We start from the raw sequence: 21843 nt of genomic DNA, 5'->3' as shown, positions 1-21843 counted from the left end.
GAAATGTGCTGCGTAAATGAGTGGAACAGTATATATAACTTCATTACATTCAACATAATGGTTAATATAATGTAATTACTAAAAGGTGTTCTCAAAGTGCTCCACAAAATCAAAAAAAAAAAAAAGACTTTGTTATCTTGTAATGCCACTTGTTTGCAATAAATATTAACTAGTCAGATGCTATCTCTAGTATTTATTAATATAAAGCAGTTCTCTAAAATAAATCTACTTTTATCTTTCAGTCTTTTTTCCCCCACCGCTCTCCAGTTCTCACCTGTTCGACTTCTATAGGATATTTCTTAACAAGACAGGTAAAATAGATGGAGGCTGATAGAAATCAATAGGTTAGTAAGGCTGTAGTGCATAGATTCAGTAAAGAAATGCTTGAGCTAGTGCTTGGATCTGGGCAAGTAAGGAACAAAAGAAGAGTTCAGCTAATTATTGTTAGATGGAGTACACTTATCCTTTAAGGGACCTTGCCTACTTGGAGATGATATCATATTCTTTCAAAGCCAGGGAGGATTCATTCTTTTCTCATTATTCAGGTTAAAATATTAAAATTATATAGGAAATGAAGGTGGCTTCATTGAGATGGGCAAGAACTGCACATCAGAAGCTACGTGATTTTGTTATTTCTCAGACAGCATTGTCTTGAACGTGGACACTGACTATGGTTAGTGTGTAAACCACCCTCATTAAAAACCTGTTAAAATAATCACACCGCAAGCAATCTACTGTCTTCAGTGTTATTGTTCCTACTGCGCAAAATGACTAGAAAAACAGAAATGTAGGAAAGCTAGCAATGACAAGCTGTTGGGTTTAGTCGACAAATTACAGGGCTGTCAACCAATAATGAATATGTAACTATTAAACTGTAACAATTGTAATCTTTGTATTCTACAAAGATTTTCTAGGAAATTTAATGAACATATTAAAATAAAAATTCTATCTATGTCTTATTCTACCTATTATATTCTACTAATGAAAAACATTTTACGTTATTAATGGAAGTTTGATCTTTAAGTTACTGATAACTAATGTTTATTTTAAAATTAAAATATATTAAAACCCAAAACTGTAAACCAACAGGGTCTACATTTCTTTTCTATTATATCCAGAGTTTAGATAACATTTCGATCTGGAAAACATAATGACTCCTCATTACCAGGATGCCAAATTAGTCATTGCACTAATGTAAAGTAAGCTAGTACCCCAGAGGGTATTATAGAATTGCAGAAGGCCATCCTAACACCAATAGAAGGGCATCCTAACACCAATAATCTCTCACGGGGTCCTCATGGGGAATAGTTACATAGGTAAATAGTAAGTCAGGTTGAAAAAAGACATATGTCCATCAAGTTCAACCTCTGACCAATGCCTAAAATGCTTAGGAAAGGCCAAGCCGTTTCAGTTAGTGTGTGTGTGATTCTGCTTTCTTCAGCTTTGATCCCGCTCTTTCTATCATACTTAAACCGTTCTGTTCAAAGTGGTGTTAGTAAAGGGAATACACACACATATAAAGTTTTAGCAAGTAAGTCAATGTCGTCAATAGAGGAAACCTTTTTATTTAGAGACAAATATATTGGAACCTTCTACACTCCTTCCGTCTCAGTAGATTTGTGTGTTGTACATGTGTTCCCGATCTCTGATCTTCATAAGGGAGCGTCTTGTTCAGCTGAGGGAACCATGGCAGACATTACTGTGTTCACCCCAGGCCAGAGATATACGACAGAGTATGCTTACATGGTGAGGAAAGATAGATTACTCTGACACATGTAATACATCTCTCACACTTCAGAAATTATCTGTACACACAGCCTCACACTAACTGAATTATAATTCTCCAGTAGGGAAAGAACACGGAGTGTTACTAGAACAACCCCTGAGGGTGACAAATCCTAACTATTATTATAAAGACCCCGTTCAGAGACATACATTGTGAGTCTAAGACACTGAAAAAAAAACTTAAATTTTTTAAAGCTTTTGGCAAAATGTACATTATAGGGTTAAATAGTTACACATGTAAAAGGATGCTAAATGCATTCATATCTTGGAAAATGCTAGTTTTCAGGCAGTCATTCTAAAAAACACAGTGTTTATATTTTTGATTCACTGACCCACAACACTATTGTGTATAAAAAAAAATCAGGGTTTCAACTTGCTGCACTTGATCTAAAAAGTATCTCTGAGGAGGCTTACCATAAACGCCAAACAAGTAGACAGTAGTTGGTTTTAGAATAAGCCCATCATTTCTCTGAGAAAAAGCATTTTTTCCAAATATGAAAATTCTCCAATTCTGTTTATTCTGCTTGTCAAGGTAGTTTGGCCTTTCCTAACTTATATATATGACATTCAAAAAACACATAATTTACCCTCCTGGCCCTCTATCAGTCCCTCAAACATAAACGTTGGAAGACCTCCTGGGTTCTCGCAGCCTCACCACCTGAGCCACACCTGGCCTGCAACTTCTCCCTGACTCAAAAGGCAGGTGCCATTTTTTTAATAGCCAGGTGCATCAGAGCAATTCTAAGTCTCTGTCCTGGAAAAGGGATGGATTGCCTGGCCCACCCATTCCTTCCAGGACACTCCGAGCCTGGATCCCAAATAAAGGGCTGCAAATCTACAGCATTACAATTACTAATAGCCTTATCCAGGTTCATGATGCCAAATACCCCAAATAATCCCCATTTTAAACAATCTAATATCATCAGATTTGTGAACAACATCATACATATATTATAATGTATGAATATACAATCACATATTGTTTCATGTAATGTTCAGTCGTAGTCACAACTTACTGAATAAATCAGTACCATAGAGAGGGAAACCCAGGGCCAGGAATCAGTGGCTAGGTAGTAATATGGGTGAATACAACATCTATATCAAATATCAGACACAAAGCAATAATAACAAATCACTCCTAATATATCCATGATTAAACAGTATTTTTTAAGCTCACATATAAAATTTGCATATAGGATAGAGCATGTAAATATTAATAATATTATCATCAATAGTGTACCTAACAAATGCCAAAACAGCATGTACACATCCACACTGTCATACGAATTCTAGGCAATATCCAAAAACTAGTCTATGCATATAAATACTTATCACTATAACTAAATAACCAATAACCCAAATATTATCAGTCCTGATACAACTCACTTACTGTATAAACTGCTTCCAATTGTGTCCAAGGGATAGACAATATTAGGCTTATAATGATAATGTAGTTAAATTTATTATCTGGCAGCCCACCTAACCTAGCCTGCATTCATAAATACAGCCCTGGGGATCCTCCTGTCGGTGAGCACTCCCTGGCCACTACAGGTCAGAATGAGGGCAAGCCCTAATTTTGATCTCTAGTGCCCGGGGATCTCTCACTAAGAGGAGGATTCTCACGGCTCCATTCATAAATGCAGCCGCTATACGCCTCCTCTCAGAGTGTGTCATGCAGCTTGCGTTTAATAATGAATGCGGTCGTAGGAAAAATCAGATGATTTTTTCCACGCTGCATTCATTAAAAAGTACCCAGCGAGACTCACACTGTGTTCCAGGATACAGAAACTCTATCCAGGAACACATACTACAGGGCTGCAACAGCAACCAGGGGAGCAGAGATAACAGCTCCGCTCCCCTGATTGCTGTTGCCTCCCTGTAGTATGTGCTCCTGGATACAGTACACAGGACAGGAGTACAGTACAGGACACAGGAGTCATGTGTTCTTGGATAGAGAAACTTCATCCAAGAACACATCCAACTAGTAAAGGGCAGCAACAGCAATCAGGGGAGCGGAGTTGATAGCTCCGCTCCCCTGAATGGTCTTGCAGGTCCCAAAACTTCGGTCTCGCCAGCCGAATTTACAAAGGCCGTTCTCGCCTACATGTTTGATATGCAAGAACGGCCCAATTCGCCGTGAGACTGATTTTAATGAATTCGCCTACTCATCCCTACGCCTTAATTATACACATTGATCAGTTATGTTATAGTGAGGTAATAAGGTTTGTAGATTTCCAAATATTTTAAAGTTATGTAAAGAAAACCTTTTTTGGATGGGTTTTGGATAGAGCAAGGAAGACCGTAAAGTACACATGGACAGGATCTCATTACTGTCTATATATCCCATGGCGGGGGAGGCAGCTTACTTCGGCAATATGCGAGAGCTACTACTTCACTACTGTGAGAGAGAGAGATTAGAATGGGTGAAAAAAAAGTCAACTATCATAGTCAAATATTTGTAAATGCCCACATTAAGCTAATCATTGTGCTTTAGGTTGGTTTTTATGTTGGGCATATCTAAAAACATATAGAATTTGAAGGGCATGAACATATACAATTCACGATCAACCAATGCTCCAGCTTTAAACCCATGAGACTAATATAATGCATACTAGCATTAGCATAACGCCAACACTGAACCACATTTGGTCCTAATAGAAGGGGAGTTAAAATGCTTTTTAAATAATGAGCCTGCTTCTTTAATATGGATGTGCCATATGTCTAATGTTTTTACAAATGTATATAATTAACATATGGATGGTGAAAGTGCACTAGTTAGCCATGGAATTTGTGGGCTGGTAACCTAGCAACCCAATGTATCCTTAGGGAATAATATATGAGAAGAAGGATATGACGGCAGAGAGTAAGGGATAGGGGAAGCTCAGTTTGGTGACAGGGCTCAAGGATAAATGTCCCAGCTGTACCTCAGTGAGTGTAGGTGGATTAGCAGAAAATATATTAGATGTTCTTAGTGATATTAATTGTGTGAGAAGACATAGAGACAGCTGTCCTATGAGAGGGAAAGTTGGTGCCATCACTGGGTCTGATTTATTAAAGCTGTCCAAGGCTGGAGTGGTTACACTTTCATCAGTGAAGCTGGGTGATCCAGCAAACCTGGAATAGATTTGGTCGGGGATTCAAAACATTTGCTGGCAAATAGCAAACGACTTTAAAGAAATCCATTCCAGGTTTGCTGGATCACCCAGGTTCACTGATGTGTATCCTCTCCAACCTTGGAGACCTTTAATAAATCAGGCCCATAGTCTCATTACAATTCTGCTAAAGGTAAACGAAATTGGAACCAGAGAATGTTTTGGAAAAACTGAAGTCCGAGGCTGCAGTCAGGGCCAAATAATTATTCCCTCTAATACGATGTTTCTCAACCAAGGTTCCTCCAAAGATTGCTAGGGGTTTTTTTCGAGCAATTAGTAATTTGTGCTTTTCAGGTTAGTTTAACTGACACCAATGATCTTTTTGGCTATCTGCAGGGATGGCATGCTTCCCACTGGCAAGCAATATAAGAAGAATAATAATCATTTCCATTGACTACCAAGGAAATATACTGTGAGCTGTGTATATTGCAATAATAGCAGGTGTTCACTAGAGATCTGAAAGTTATTTCAGGGGTTCCTCCCATATTAAAAAGGTTGGGAAAAGCTGCTTTAAATAAACTGATTGATGAACGCTTAAAATATACTGTGTTTGTGAAAGTTGAAGTTCAAATCCTAAAAGTATGTAGGAAATTAAATGAGCCTTGTTATATTGTAGCCACATGATTGTAACACTGCATATTTACTGCAGTCTCTTCAACAGAAAGTATTTTTGTAATTCTGAGCCACTACCCCTTCTAAGCCCAGAGGTGGTACTTTAATGACTAGGTCATAACAGATTGGACTTCTTGCAAATCCTAATAATAGGAAAGAGACCAAAAGGCAATTTTTTCCCCAGAAAGCCATCAATTCTGCTTTAATCTATTAAACAGTGTGTGTGTGTTTACTTTTGCTAAATTAGTTATAACTTTTAATCTATCCTTTACAGTGATATAAAACGGTAGTATCCTTTTTATTTCACCAGCCTCTATTAATCCTTGTTTTATCGTTTTCCACATCATTCCAACGCCGCAAGCACATCTCAAGCAGTCACCTTGAGCAATTTCAAATAAAGTGGAATGCAATGGTAGTATCTAAGCACAAAATTCGCTTTCACTGATGGTGGTCTAAAGCTGTTTGGACATTTTATTATTTTTAGAACAAATTAAGATATGGATTTGTCACACTATGAAAGCCTATAGACACCTTGAGAAAAGATTTTACACTGACCTTTTGCTACGCTCTCTTGTTATTTTTTGACCTTATAGCAAAGCTCAAAATACACTGAATACTCAATAGTTTTAGGGGCCAGCGAACACACTTTATACTGTAATAAAAGTAGAATGTAGAAACAGACAATACATGGTACAAATCACAACCGCAATATTACTAACAAGAGTTCAACCAGATAGAAGAACACAAGCAAGAACATTTTAACTAACACACCAAACATTAAATAGGTGAGTTACAATACCACATAATGTTTGCTTAGGTACATCTGAACAATTCTACAATATAGTAGGGAGAAGTCAGGTAGATTTTGTGTTAGTTTATAGTTTATGAATTCCTACCAAAAAGGAAGGGTATTATTTGACTTTCAGATCTGGAATAATTTTAGAATTGCAGTCACACCAATAGCGCTAAGAAATGTTCAGTACAACTAGATGTATCTTGGCACCAGCTATGAGTAGTGCCCAAATGCATTCTCCACCTAAGCCACTGTGGTAAACTATGGATATTACACACTCAGTGTATATTTGTGTAATTACATCAAAGAGTGCATATGTCTGATATATAGGACTTTAACAAAGGGTGAGCTAATATATTTATATTCAACAACTGAATCATTTACAATCCTAGGTACTTTTATAATACAGATAATTGGCTTTATCCATTAACCCCTAATCCATATGTAAATTACAAGGACCATCCAAACCTTAAAAGACCCTTTTGTTATTTAGATGACCATCATGGGTCATCATGGTTAATCTATTACAATTCAATAAGCTGTGTAACAATAAAACAAACCAGATGAATAACACTTGACCCGAACACTTTGGAAGGACACCACATGGGCAGATGTTGCTAGTAGAACAATACTTAATGATTATTTCCTAATGTCTCAATTATAGCAAAACAAGAGAGCTGTCAGATTACAAAACTGTTTTTTTAGTCATGCACTTTACTTGTCATTTAAATAAGTATATTTTTTGTAAATTTGCAAAGCAGCTGAAATAACCAGTGGATTATGAATGGTGAAGGTCTGATGTGTTCATTCACAATAAACCATACAAGGTCCGATTGTCTGTATGCACAACTGAACATCATTGTATAAGTCTGCAATACCTTGTAATAATTTGGTGCTTAGGCTGCACAGGCGGGAAAAACCTAGATATGAACTAGGTGGTCAGTGACCCCTCTCATCTCCTCCCTAACCAACGCAAGGACCTTAGACTGGTTTTCCAACACTACCATGGAAAAACTAGCCTATAACTCATAAAGCTCCTGAACCTGGGTGCAATGTAAACACCATTGCACACCTTTGCAATTATGTACTGTGACACCCTGTCACAATGTGTGCATGAAACACACTAAAACCACTACAAGAACTTCAACAATGCCTGGCAACGCACAGCATCTCCTTGGCTGTGGGTTGCAATGCTGATCCCATTCGTTACACCAAACAGACCAGCACAGACAAAAATGCATACAACATTTGAAAACTCACATAACTCACAAAACATAAGTAAAAAAATAATAATAGGACTTTGCTCTCTATGCAATGTCTGATATCCTTGCATATCACATATCGTGAAGCACATGCAGCTGGGTCCCTAGAAATCTTCCTTAGTATGGAAAAATAAGCATCAAAGAACATGGATATGTGAATATGGATGTGTGATTGTAAGAAAAAGATAAATGAATATTAAATAAAAAATGCTTGTATATGATGCAGGTTGAACAATCTTCAGCTAGCATTGCTTGCAAGTTTAACCAAAATATTGTAGGGGCAATTAGGACCTATTAGGGAGGTGTATGTGCAAATTACAAGAAAATTCTAACATATTGTAGTGTGTGCATATTTGATGGCTTATAATTTATTGGATTCCACTTTCCTCTACAATTTTAAAAGAAGCTAGTGTGCATGACCTGCATTTTCATATATTGTTAATCCCCCCTAGTGCACAGAATTTATATGAATCTACTGCATGCCATGAAAATTCAAGGCATGTTGTATAGGTTTAACCTTTGGCTGCTATGTCTACTTATTTTGACCAGGATTGACTAGAGTTTAGTCTCCAGGAAGGATTTCACACACACTCTAATTACTAGTTTTCAAGGTGCTAATATATTAGTGGATTATCGATTCAAATAAGGGTTCGAGTCTTTTAAAATGATGGAACTCTAAATTCTTCACCACTGGCAATACATGTGGTGAACACCAACAGGTCATTGATTAGAGTGACTATTAAGATGACACCATTGGACATTTGGGGTTATAACATTTTCTTTTTGTTTTCTGGAGGCGTTAATCTGGCAGTGTCCCAGGAATAGGAAGCCAACCCAAATCCACAAGGACGTCATCAAAAAATACAAATCAAAACACATGAACACATTTAGCACTGTACATGGGTAAATAATTTAACCTTTAGAAGCCTCCTTTAAAAAAGGGTGCTGTTGTTCTTAAACAATGTTTTGTCTTAGCATAGGTAGTACTTGAATACTTTAAATGTCATATTTAATATCTAACCTAATTAAGAAGCACAATCACTCAATGGAATAAATATTGCCCTATAGAGCATAATACACTGTAAAACTGGCACCAACTCTTGGCACCATTTTACAGAATGCAGAATATAATTAACAGCAATGCATTACAGAAAGCATAATAGACATATTACTATTAGTTTATATATGTTTCAGTTTTAAAATACTGATTTTACTTACTGTAGCTGTGCCAGAGACAGTTTGTGCATTTGTATCCGTGACACTCTGTTCGGAGTGTGTCTGCACCGCAGGGTACATACTTAATGTGTGCTCTGGAACTGTGGACTGTCCTGTATAGTCTGGAGCCGGGTGGGGATGTGGAGTTGTGTATTCTGCTGGAATACCATTTTGGGTTGGGCCAAACTGAGCAGAGGCATAAGGTTGCGCCATTGTGTCGGGAGGTGCTGTAGCTTCCTGATTACCCTGTGAAAGAGAAATTACTAATTATTACACCGTCATTTTTTTTAAGAAAGATGCAATTAGGTTTTATTATTTGTACCTTGCACTACACTTTAAAAAATGCTAATTAAAAAATCAAGAATCAATATAAGTAATAATGTTAATATAGTTAGTGCAGTCGCCATATGAAAAGCAGATGCAGGATGACCTAAATTTTAAACTGGCACAGTGGCTGCAGTCATTTAAAAGATAACCACGTTTTATTAATAAAATTTCATAAATAACAGCTCTAAAGAAAAAAATTGAGTGGCACCAAAAGTAAAATTGTGTTGAGTATTTTACCATACAAAGAGCAAGGTACTAACCAGTGTTAAATTACACTTGCTTCCTTGCTTTATTTTGACTCTGCCTATCCTTGATATCCTTCTCTTAGGGCCCATCCGCACTGTTAATGTGTGCTAAATGAACACATTTCATTTAAATAACAAAACAATGGACATGCAATCCATTGCATTGCACTATAAGCACATTAGGTGAGGTGCATAAGGTTGGTGCATTGAGACGCTCTTGAAAAAGAATAGCAATGCGTTAATGTATGTAGCCTGTGGTGTTGTGTGTTACAGGAACATGTCACGCACTCCAAAAGATGTGAAAGGGCAATTATTAAAATTGTTTGGTATTAGGTGCATTTATAGCACCAAAAACAAAAAAACAATTGCTATCCTCTTGGAAACCAAAGAGTTAGAACTTGTAGCAATTTAGCAGTATTGGTGCACTTGAAGACCTACAAATGAAGGCAAATAACATTAAGTTACCTCTTTTATTTGCTCTCTTTTGATATGTTACATACACAATATAAAATATCATTTTACATGTGTTCAAAAAGTGCAAAACAATAAAAATAAGACTTACAGGTAATGCAAGAAATCTTATGAGCTAATACATTACTCTCTGCTGGTAATAGTTAGGACTGTCCTCAGTTTTTGAACTTTAAAAAAACCCTCTCTCCCATTTCAATGAGAAGAGGAGAGCAGAGTTGGAGCTGTAGTTGATTTCTAGAGTAGCAGCATTTATTTATAGATACCCCGCATGAGCATTATCGCCCTAGGACAGAAAAGATACCACTGGCAGAATGACCAGATTATTGGTCCTCATTAAATCTACCAACAGGTATGTAGCGAGTGAGCATATCTGCATGGATAGAAAATTAATGGATTAATTATGTACTATCTTTATTCAACATGCTTGCATCATCAATATTTCCAAAATACTTTCCAACTTGAATTTAATTATCCGGAATTTATGTCTTCCATCTATATATAAACTTCCAGCCAATTCTACACTTTAATGCTCTTAGAACATTAGAAATTTAAAATAAGATTCACCTAACTATTATATATATCTGAAAAACCGCCAAGTTAAATTATAAAAGACGATTTCATAATAGCTTAGCCAGCAATTCAAGTGCATTCGTTTCACATGGTGCAATATTTGACATTATATACTGTAGGTGTCTCAACTATGAGTTCTAATTTGGTCTTATCAAGAAAATATCCATTATCTTACTTTCCTTAACTGAATAAATGTTTCAGTTTGTGACATTCTGACAGGCAATCATTGAGCTGCCTGTAGTGAATTAATGGCACATCTACTAAGAAGGCAGGTAATGCTATCTAAAATGTAGTATTTTCACATGCTCCTTTACTGCACAGTTCTTTAAAACCTCTAATTTTGTAGACTACAATGTAGCACCTTGGTTGGACTACCCCAAAGTAAATGACTAGATGGGACAATGTTGTGGAAAAAGAAGGTTGCCTGATCATATATCCATAGTATTTTTATAACACTCTACTCTAGTATCTTTATAACACAGTACAATTTTTGAAGGCCTACAGGTGTCATAAGTCACAAGTCAATAGGGTTGATTTACTAAACAAATAAAGCGGATCTATAACCAGAATTTTTACATTACATAAAAAGGTAGACAACTCTTGTAAGGTTAAAATGACTTTCTTTTTTTGTGGGGGTTTAAAACCCTTTGTGAATGGGAGGGCAGAGCCTCCTGGTATACCTACATCATGAATCCCCGGAGGCTTCCCATAACCAGCAAGCACAGAAAGAGCTTTTTCTTTAATGGGGGTAAAATGCCGATCTCTCGTATGCACAGTGAATCCTTTGGAGGGATCGACAGATCTGCGGATGGGTTTTGTTTTTTTTTAGTTTACTTCCACTTTAAATGTTGTTTATTTTGCAAAATAAATCTCTTAGAATGTAAGCTCTTCTGGACAGGGTCCTCTCCTCCTCCTGTTTCTCTGTTTATATCTGTCAATTGCAACCTCTATTTAAAGCCAAGAAGACCCAAAACATCAAAAAAAAAGAGGGTAGGTGAGGCAGTTGGTGCAACATGTACTGGTGGGTCATTAACAAGTATTCTGTATATGTACGACAGAGGTAATTGAAAGGATTGAATAATTTTCTGTTTTATAAGATTGGAAGGAGTATCTATAAAAGAACGTCTCAACCCTGGGTTCCTTATCCAGTGAGGCTTCTATCCATTCCATCTGTAACATTTACCTTCAATCCCGCAGATCAGTCTATCCATCAGTAGGGTTTCTTCCAACGGGTCCTGCATCGTCGTGGTATCTGTCTTCAGCCCGGAGCTCATGTCTATGTAAATAGTTCTCAATATATCCCCTGAGGAAGCCTGTCGGTGATACAATCTAGCTGCTCTTGTATATCGCCCAGAAAGATTGATCTGGGATGTGCCCATCAATGCTGAATGTAACGTATTGCAATATATGGAATTTTGATTCTTTTCACCCACGATTGTGGGATGTTATGTAACATTGTGTGACTTCTAAATATATGTTTGAATTTTGGCCTGACAAACCCCAGGCTTTTCTGTTCTTTCTACTATTTATATTCTACATACTTGGGTCAGCTCAACGAAATCTAGGGAAAGTTTCTATTATTATTATTATTATTATTATTATTATTATTATTAATAATAATAATAATAATAATAAGTAAATAAGTCATACTTATGCTCTGTTAAAATACCCTAATATGTTCAAATTAAATATATTAACAGTACTATTGCATCAAGCCAATATGATTGGTTGATGACACAGCTTTGCCTTACCTATTAAGCTCATTGAACAATTACTTTTCAAAGCGAACATCCATTTTTCCCAGTAAAGTGATAAAACTGAAGATCATAAATTCTGTACCAGAATCAAAATCATCGCACTCTACAGGAGAATCGGAAACATTCAAATCTGCACAAAAATTCATAAACAAAAAAATTCATATTGTTCAAGAATCAACTCAATAGCCAAAAGCCTTGTTGAAATGTTTACACGTAAAGAATACTCTTTGACAGTTTTGTTCAGCCTTTCATCTACTGATTTAAAGTTCTTAAAAGATAATATCAGTATGTATCTGGGTATTTTAAACCCAAAATACACAATCAAAAACAAAAAACTGTTTATCAATATGGCCCTGACCTCTCATTCCCTTTTTATATATTTTTTTATGATGATACAACATTATTACAAATACCATAAATGGAAGTTGACACAAAACTGAGGAATGACATCCTATAAATACAATATAACAAGTTAACAGTAAACAATAAGATACTGGAAATAAGACATAAGCAGAACTATAAAGCCATATTATATGGTAGATAACAACAGGGCTAAGACTTTATAGTGAATTACAAAATAAACTGGTGAGGGCCCTAGGGGGGTGAATAGAGGGTAGGTGAGGCAGTTGGTGCAATATGTACTGGTGGGTCATTAAGAAGTATCCTGTACATCTACCATAAAGGTAATTGAAAGGATTGAATCATTTTCTGTTTTGTAGGAGTGGGAAGAGTATCTATAAAAGAACCTCTCAACCTTGGGTTCCTTATCCAAAGACGCTTCTATCAATTGTATCTGTAACACAAACATAGGCTTCCCAAGGAATAATCCAAGTGGGGGGATTTGGGGGTATATATATTTGTGCAGGATTGCTAAAAAGACTAGGCTTATTGGTTTATTGGTCCTGATACTGTTACCAGTAGGAAAATCAGTAGATCACACCTAGTCGCAGTAAAACCATTATAGTTCCCTCGTTGGTTGGAGCGTCATTCCTCAAATCAAGCACATTTCCATCAATAAGTGTCAATACCAAGTATTTCCATCAATAAGTGTCAATACCAAGTACCAACACCAAGTGTCAATACCCAAAACTTGAAAATCCTGACTTTTATACTCTCATTCCTTTTTGCTTCGTTTTAATAGACTGCCAAACTCTCACCACCTATCTCCAGTAACTACAAGTCCTATATCTTGCCTGTAGACACACAGTTTTCCGTGATACAGAAGTGCTGGGAAATGTCATCTGGCATCTATTGTTGCTCATACTTTGGATGCCTCATGGTCACATATGATTGATCTGTCCACTGCCTATTTTCAGAGAGGAAATAAAATGTAATATGTTGTGCAAACAAATTTACCATAAAAACTAGTATGCTGTATTTCTATTACTGTTTTTATAAAAAGTTTCTATTAACTTGTCCACCTGATTGATTTTAGAATTTGCATTGTTCAGTTTTGAGTTTAGTTGTGCTCTCGCTCTCTTACATATATTATAGGATTCCTATTTTAACAGTTTCTCGCCAATGTCTCAGCAGTGTTCCTGAGAAAGATAGCCTTAGGAAGCCTCTATCAGAACAAAGGTGATTTTGCCAATATATTTCATTCCAATTATGGTCCGTTCTCTGCTGTGTAACATTCACTGGTGCAGCAGGTCACAGTACTTGAGCATTTGTAAAATACAAGTGTGAATGGTGGTGCCTAGGGAAAGTGGCATTTCTCAGCTTTTGAATTACAGTCCAATACCTAATGATTGCTTGTGTTCATGGTCAGCTTTAGAATGATCACAACACATAGCACTTCACCAGGTGGGACATTCTTATGATATTTTCTTTTGTTACTTGGAGATAGGAAAACTCTATGTTGTTATTTACTGCCTTTATATTGATAATATAAATATTTTCAGCATATAGGACAGTATTTTAAATATAATATGGTAGCAAAGCATATAGCTTTATTAATACAAATAAAATCCTTCTTAGTGAATGTACACCACTGAACTGTGATAAGATTCTGGTAAGATCAGAGGGAATTGTTTATGTAGTTTAATAAATAAACTGAATCAAACCAGTAGGTTTTTCCCTGGAAGGAAACCTTTCTACTTTAGAAAAGCTTACAAAACCACTCTAGGTTGACAAGAGATTGTTTCATTCACTTTAGCTTTTAATTCAAAATGCACTTTGCCTGAACAGCATACACTTAATTGCAAACAATTGAACTCACAAATATAATACAGTTCTCATAATACCCTGGGGATACACTGTTTTATCAAGTAAGTCTGATCTTTGATGAAGGCCAGAAAACCTAAATTATGAAAGAGCAAAAGCACTAGCAACGATGTGAAAATACCGCCTTTGAAACTTAGAAATCTAGGTCAACTCTTTTTGCCCAGAGTATCTGGGATCAAAATAAAGCTTTATCACTTATAAGAGGAAAATTAACATTGCAGCAAATAGCAAGATGAGAATTTACAAAAAAAGACTGGTAAAACACAGAAAGAAAATGTTCTTGTCAGTGAACTCCATCTCATTTTACAGCCATTTGAATGTCAAGAAATGAGGAAATGTCAGTTGGATGTCTAAAGTGCAAAGTTGGTAATGATCACACGAAGGGTCTGATTTACTAAGATCCCAAGCTTGCAAACAGCTCCCAAAGAGATGGCATGGCCTACCGTAAGTTGTTTTATTGTAACACGCTATTTATGAGCTATCATTTATGACGATATTAGTGGGCAACTAATAATCATCACCCATTCTATATATTCCATACAATGTTTTCTTTGTTACTGTTCTAAGACATGAATTTTAATAGAACATTTAAAGAAAAGAACTAGCGTAGCAGCAAATAATAATTTCATATATATATTGGGGTTTGCCCTTTTGTCACTGATAACTGATTACCAGTGGGAGTTTAAAATGAAAAGGATTTGATAATTTTTAACATATTTTACATAATGTCTATTGTGCTATGCATTTTATACCCACTGTATGCCAGCAAGACAGATGGCCGAGAATGCAAATTTACTTGCCATGTGAAGAGGACATCATACAGTTGTGTCTGTACCCAAGTGACTGCCCCTGTCACACTTTGCCAAAACCTTACATGTGCCAGAGTTCTAGTGCATACAAATCCAGATAAGAAAAAGAGTAAAATAGAAAATCAACAGTGTTCTTAATTTTCCCTGTACGTTTTCCTGAGCTATAAATATAGTATTGTAAATTAGACTTTTTACAGAATTATTGCCCCTCCATCATGCCTCCTCCTCCAGGTTATTATATTCACCTAATTAAACATCCTAGGCATTTACACTTCTTAAGAACAGTTGGGGAAAACTGTATTTTACTGTGAAAGTACAGCTATCCCCTAAAGAAAATGTTGACGACTGTAAAGGCTACTTAAAGCAGAACCAAACTAAAAATAAAAAAGTATTACACTTACCTTTAATCCCGCAGATCCCTGGATGGCACTGGTCCCTCCCACAATCCGGTCCCGCGTCGTCCTGGAATTCCTTCCTTATCTTGGCACAGAGGAAGCGCCGGTTGCCGCCATCCTCTGGGTTCTCTTGCGTTCTTCTTTCTCCGTCACCTGATCAGGCGCAGCATAGGTGACATAGCTGCCGTGAAGGGGAAAAAAAAGAGAGCCTCACTGCACATTCACGAGATCGCCATCTCTTTCCCCCCGGAGGAAAAATGCCCCTTCTGCGCATGCCTGAGATCAGGGCATGTGCAGAAGGAGCTGCCAGAGCCTCCCGGGATGCGTGACGTAGGTATACCGGGAGGCTCTGCACTCCCATTAAGTCATGGTGATCGAGACTTAAAGGGGCAATCTTGCACCTTTTTATTTAAAAAAAATGGTGTCCCACTTAAAAAAAACAAAATTTTTACTTTTTATAGAATTGTTGTCTACCCTTCTATTTAAAGTAAAAATATTGAATTTAGGTAGACTTTAAAAAACTACAATTTTAGATGCCAATATTTTTGTTTTTTAATCAATTATTTTAAATCATCCAGCATAAAGTAAAACATCTCTTAAAACCTTGAAAAGTGCTATATTAAAATACATTTAGCTTTAACAGGACATAGAGCAGGAACTTTTTTGGCCACAAGAAGTATGCATGATTTTTTCCAAACAAATGTGCATAAGTTACATTCAACAGGCCATCTATTTGAGTGCTCTGCCCCAACACACACCATTGGGCCGAATTGAAGTGTGTATTGCCCGTTTCAAAGTTCAGCGCACAGCAACACATGGAAAAACGTTGCTAAAAGTTGTTCTGCGGTGCTCCGGTAAGGTGTATTTTGGGTGCCTGTTAAAATGAATGGCAACCCAGTGCACAAATACATATTACACATAATACGTAAGTTGCCAAATGTTGCATTTGTGCAAGAAAATGCACTGTGATAATGCAACTCACGAGTAGCGACAAGCCGTATAGCAAGATAAAAAGAACTAAATGCAGGAGGAGACATCAACAACCCCAGCCAACAGGAGCCTAAAGTTTTTCAGTGGGGGGCAAATCAGTTCTGAACAGGGACCCCTATGTACCCCACTGCAAAACATACAGGAAAGGAGCAGCTATACACAGCATTGAATTTCAATGTTTAATTATTCCATTATTTCTGCTTTTACATATTACAAAACACATTTTACTAATCACAAAGTTTCGCACCAGTAGTAATATTGCATTAAAAAGTCAAAAGCAAATATTTAGATTGTTTTGGTATTTCATGTAATACAAAGCCACAAATAAATAACTTTACAGGTATAAATGAAAGCAATGATATAGAGCCTAGAAGCAAAACAGAACTTTACAGCTGCATTTCATCTAAAGCTTTTTCGGATTCTTTGGGTATAAACAGATGTTACTGGGCCCCCTGCAGTTTCTCATTAACACTGGCAGCAGTTCCAAGAGACCCAAATTAATATTCAAAGAGTTCTCACTTAGTGCTAATTACAACTAATATTTAATTAAGAGCACTGAGGTTTTTGTCTGATTTCTTGGTATTAAGTTGCAATATTGTTAGTTTGTATGTTACAAGTGAAGGCCTTTCCCTAGTGGTGCTGGAATTGGAATACTTAGGTCATCAGTTTTCTAACTGCTGTGAACCCTTATAAAGTAAGTTACTGGCAAGAAATGGAGCGACATAGGATGGCAGACACTCAGCATTTCCTAAATGTTTTGGACAGAAATGTAATGAAAACCACATTTCAATTCCAAAATATGCATTACGTGGCAGAGTATTAAATATAGTTTATTGCCTTTCTTCCATGAATACTAAAAATCCAGAAACAAGGAAAATGATATGCTTTACAGTGACTTCTTTAGAATAGTAATTTGCAAGTCAGACTCTGAAATGAAACAAAACATATTTCACTCCACTGCTGCCTATTACCAAAAGTTTGGAATAAAAAAAAAAATGACGCCAGCTTTTAATGTAGACTATACAATTTAGAGCTCATAAATATCCCAAGATCACAGTGTAAAGCTCATAGTTTTGACATCATACATCTATTTCCCCTTGCTGCATTATATCACACTCCTTTATGCGCCTCTACCCATATTACCTCTAGCTGACAAATTGCCTTTGTATTAGATTTGTTTTCTTGTGTTCTATTGCTCCTGCCAACAGCATTGCATATGCAAAGAATGCCTTTCCTACAGTAGTTAAATGAGCCAAGCAGTGTCTTTTTCCTCGGGGCATGGAAACAAAGAAGAAAAATGCAAAATTACTCTGTAAACCTGCTGGTTAGAAAAGCAACTCAGCTAGATGTATCAAGTAAAGCAGAAAAACACACTGCTGCATTTTCTAAGTAGCAAAATGTGTCTAATAGTAGAGGAACACTAGATCAAGTCAGCAATTAGGGTGAAATGAATTTTTGAATGGATTAATAAAGTAAATATACCTGCTGCACCATCCTGTGCCCTGTCTTCTCCATAAACTTAGCAGCTGTTTGAATCCCAGGCCCTGTAGCATCTGCTCAAAAGCAAGCATCAATTTTGGATGAAGGCATGCATATTCTGTGTAATGTGTGTATAAGTGGAGACAGTAGAGGTGCTGAAGGAGGGGGAGTAAATTCAAGCCTTACTGACCTCCCATTCCACATCTGACTGCTCCTAAAACCTAATCCAGATGGGACTCTTTTGAGCTTGCTGCAGCTCACTCCATCAATCACAGCAAGGCACGCCTCTGTCTATGATTGCCAGGGCCTATAGCGCACTGCTGAGAAGATGATTACGCCAAAAAAGAACAAAGTACATTTTAACCTTTCCAAGACACAAGGTAAACAATAACATTGCAATGCAATGCAAAAAAAAGACACCTGAAGTTTGCAATATAAAGATTGATAGAATATGCAGAGGAGAGAAAAAAAAAAAGAATGAAAAAGCTTTTTTTTTTATAGGTGCCTGTAATAAATTGTGACTTGCACTTAAGAAGCCAGGTACTTTACATAAAAGCCAATAAAAGAAGGTTGCTGGGATTTATTCAGAACCCCTGCAAGGCACACACTATGGCTATTTTTTTACTAAGTATTTTCTTATATTCCTCTTTATTATTATCACTACACACTCCATGCAGTCTTGTTTCTGCCTGAAATAAACATTCTAAATAGCTAGCAGATGTCAAATAGCCTCAAAACAATAGAGAAAATCACATTTTATTTGAGATATGCCACCACTTGGCTGGCATACATTTGAACACTGCAACATACAATGCTCAGCAAATCACATTTATTAGTGTATTTGCCATATGTATGCTGCGCTTGATGTGTGCATATCCACAAGCATGGTACATAGAGAGAAAATACAATTTGTTTGTTTGGCCTGCTTTGTAGGCATATCCCTGTGAAGATATACGTGGGAATATTTTATAGTAAATCTGAACCAATGAGTGCACAGTACACCAGCACAGGAATAGGCCTGAATGGAATTATTATTTGTCTAATAAAAGTGTTGTCTATGAGCAGTACAGTTGTAGCAACAGGCAATCCTTATCTTGCAAGGAACCCAACATAATGCCTTTTATTAAATGTGTTATTATAAAAAGCGAGGTTTCTATATCTCAGACAAAGCAATTTAGGATTTTTATATTATTGTTATTTATATTAGTACGACCCCAGCCATTATGGTTAAGAAGATATCTAAATGAAAGTACACAGCATTTACAATAGCTGCGATTTTTAGTTTCAAAATATGTGTACACGCAACATTGTTCCTTTTCCTAGGTAATTACTATTTTTCTATTTGATTTTATGTTCCACTACAGGAATCTCCAGTAAGCTGAAAGACATTACAGGGAAGCACATGAATGTGTATTTCATGCTTTCCTTATAATAAAGACATCGGCACGTGCAGCAACACATCTTAAAATTTAATCAGAAGCCAGTTGACCTACTAGTATGTGTTTGACCTGAGGAGGGGAACTAGAGCACCCAATGAAAGCCATATAAGCCAGGGGAAAGCATATAGATTTCATGCACAGATTGCATTGCTTGAGATCAATTTTAAGACTTCACACAGCAAAACAACGGTTCATAGTAAACCACTGTACACTATGAAAGCACATTAGGATTGGTGTTAGCCATAATGGGCAGTTGGGTGGACTGTCTCAGATATGCTGAACTGTAATAGAATAATAAATTATAATAATAATAATATAATATTATTAATAAGAAGAATAGGGGATGTTGTGTGTGCTGCACTGTGTATACTTCTAAGCCTAATTCAGTACATCACATACACCTGACCCCTTTGCTAAGCTCCTGCCACTGTTTGATCACTCCCTCAATTTGCCTTGACATGCCACATCATTACTCCACTCAGCGTGTCTTATGGTGCTCCAGGTCTTTCACAATCTTTTCCTTGTCCATGGGAAGGAAGGGGAGCAGACACAATGGGCCTGATTTATTAAAGCTCTCCAAGGCTGGAGACGTAACACTTTTGTCAGTGAAGTTGGGTGATCCAGCAAACCTGGAATGGATCTAGTGCAGGATTCAAAGCATTTGCTAACAAATAGCAAATGCCTTTTAGGAAATCCATTCCATGATTCCTGGATAACCCAGCTTCACTGATGAAAGTGTATCATTTCCAGCCTTGGAGCACTTTAATAAATTAGGCTCATTGAGTTAATTTATTGGGTGACATCAAGCCTAGTGATAATCGTTACAGACAATTGACTTTTTGAAATCAATTGTTGATTATTCAGTTGTAGACTGGGTGATAGTAGTAAAATCAACTGAGTAATCTTAAAAAAGACTTTCCCTAAATTAAGTAATTACACACACCCACCAACCCACACATATATAAATATATGTACAGATGCTCCTCGTTTAATGACCAGGTTCCATTCCTAAGATTTGGTCATTAAGCAAGTTCGTTATTAAGGGAGGAGCAGAGGACAGACCCGGTCTGCAGCGCTGGGAGCGTGCAGTACCTGTCAGTGACAAGTTTACCGACAGTGTGCAGACTGGGAAATGGGATGAATGTGGAGGAGAAAGACAGAGGGGGCCAAGACCGAAGAGGGGACGCCGTGTGAATGTACACTGTACACTTTTGTACAATGTACATGTTGAAGGAGCGGGACACAATTACGAGTTGTAAGACGAGGAATATATATACATAAATATATGGTAACAACCTAGTATAATCTCTTTATTACATGTCCACCTAATAACTGACAAAAACTTGAGTGTGAGTTTTTCATTGGCCAAAAGGTAGAAAACTCCAGAGCTTCTGCACACTTTATGTGGATGCATAAGGCTAGGTACACACGTGCAATTGTTCTCGTCCAATAATTGGCTCAAGGCCGATATCAGACAAGAATCTTGCTTCTGTACAATTCCCATCAACCATCATCTGTAAAACCGTCCTAGCGGATCCACGGATGGATGGTGAACGATCGTAATGAAAGTAAAGGGGAGAGAGTGTAGCGGGGTGCCGCACCATCGTTCTGCCCCCCCCCCCTCTCCATAGAACAGAATGGTGCTGTATGTACAGTACTCGTTCATGCATTGTGAAGTCGGTAGTAGTTGGAAAGAATTGCACGTGTGTACATAGCCTAAGTGGTTGGAAAAGGTTTTTCAACCTTTTTATTATCGATGATCCATCATCTCTCATGAGTGTTGGGTCATGGAGTGGATGAGGTAATGTAGAGCTTATTATCAGAAATAAGTTATTAAATATGCATTGTTACACTACTTCAAAAGCAAAGAGTCGACACTTAAAAACTTGATAACAAATACTAATATGTATGGAATACCAGCTTCAAGGGGTTCACATTAAAATGCATTACAAATGCATTTGAGTTTTTGCATTAAAAATAGATTTCCTTTCTGGTCTGGAAAATCTGTACCAAGCCCCTCATCCAAAGAGGGTGTTTTTTTGTATATGTATATTTTAGCTTTTGTAAATAAACAATGTGAAGCCTTTATAATTAATGTGGTATATTAGTCCAATCAATTTTTCATAAACATAATTATTTTTACATAGAGTGTATGCATATAATTTACTATATACCGTATTTTTCGGACCATAAGACGCACCGGACTATAAGACGCACCAGGTTTTCAGAGAAGGGAAAACAAGAAAAAAATATTCTGAACCAAATTGTACCAGTGTAGTAAAATAGGCGAAGGCGGCGCCGATCGGCATCCATCAAATC

General features: G+C 36.9%; 1 protein-coding gene across 1 annotated transcript in view; it reads right to left on the bottom strand.

Annotated features, from left to right (window-relative positions):
- RBFOX1 (RNA binding fox-1 homolog 1) overlaps window positions 1-21843 on the bottom strand; it is a 420473-nt gene that overhangs the window by 127158 nt on the left and 271472 nt on the right. The window contains exon 2 of the mRNA XM_072418902.1: window positions 8823-9065. Within this exon, the coding sequence (XP_072275003.1) occupies window positions 8823-9065 (243 nt within the window). The remainder of the gene's footprint in view (window positions 1-8822; window positions 9066-21843) is intronic.

Source organism: Pyxicephalus adspersus, chromosome 7 (genome assembly GCF_032062135.1).
Source record: "Pyxicephalus adspersus chromosome 7, UCB_Pads_2.0, whole genome shotgun sequence".
NCBI classification, from domain to species: domain Eukaryota; kingdom Metazoa; phylum Chordata; class Amphibia; order Anura; family Pyxicephalidae; genus Pyxicephalus; species Pyxicephalus adspersus.
The sequence above is the reverse complement of the archived record's forward strand: the minus strand, read 5'-3'. Positions and strand labels throughout refer to the sequence as shown.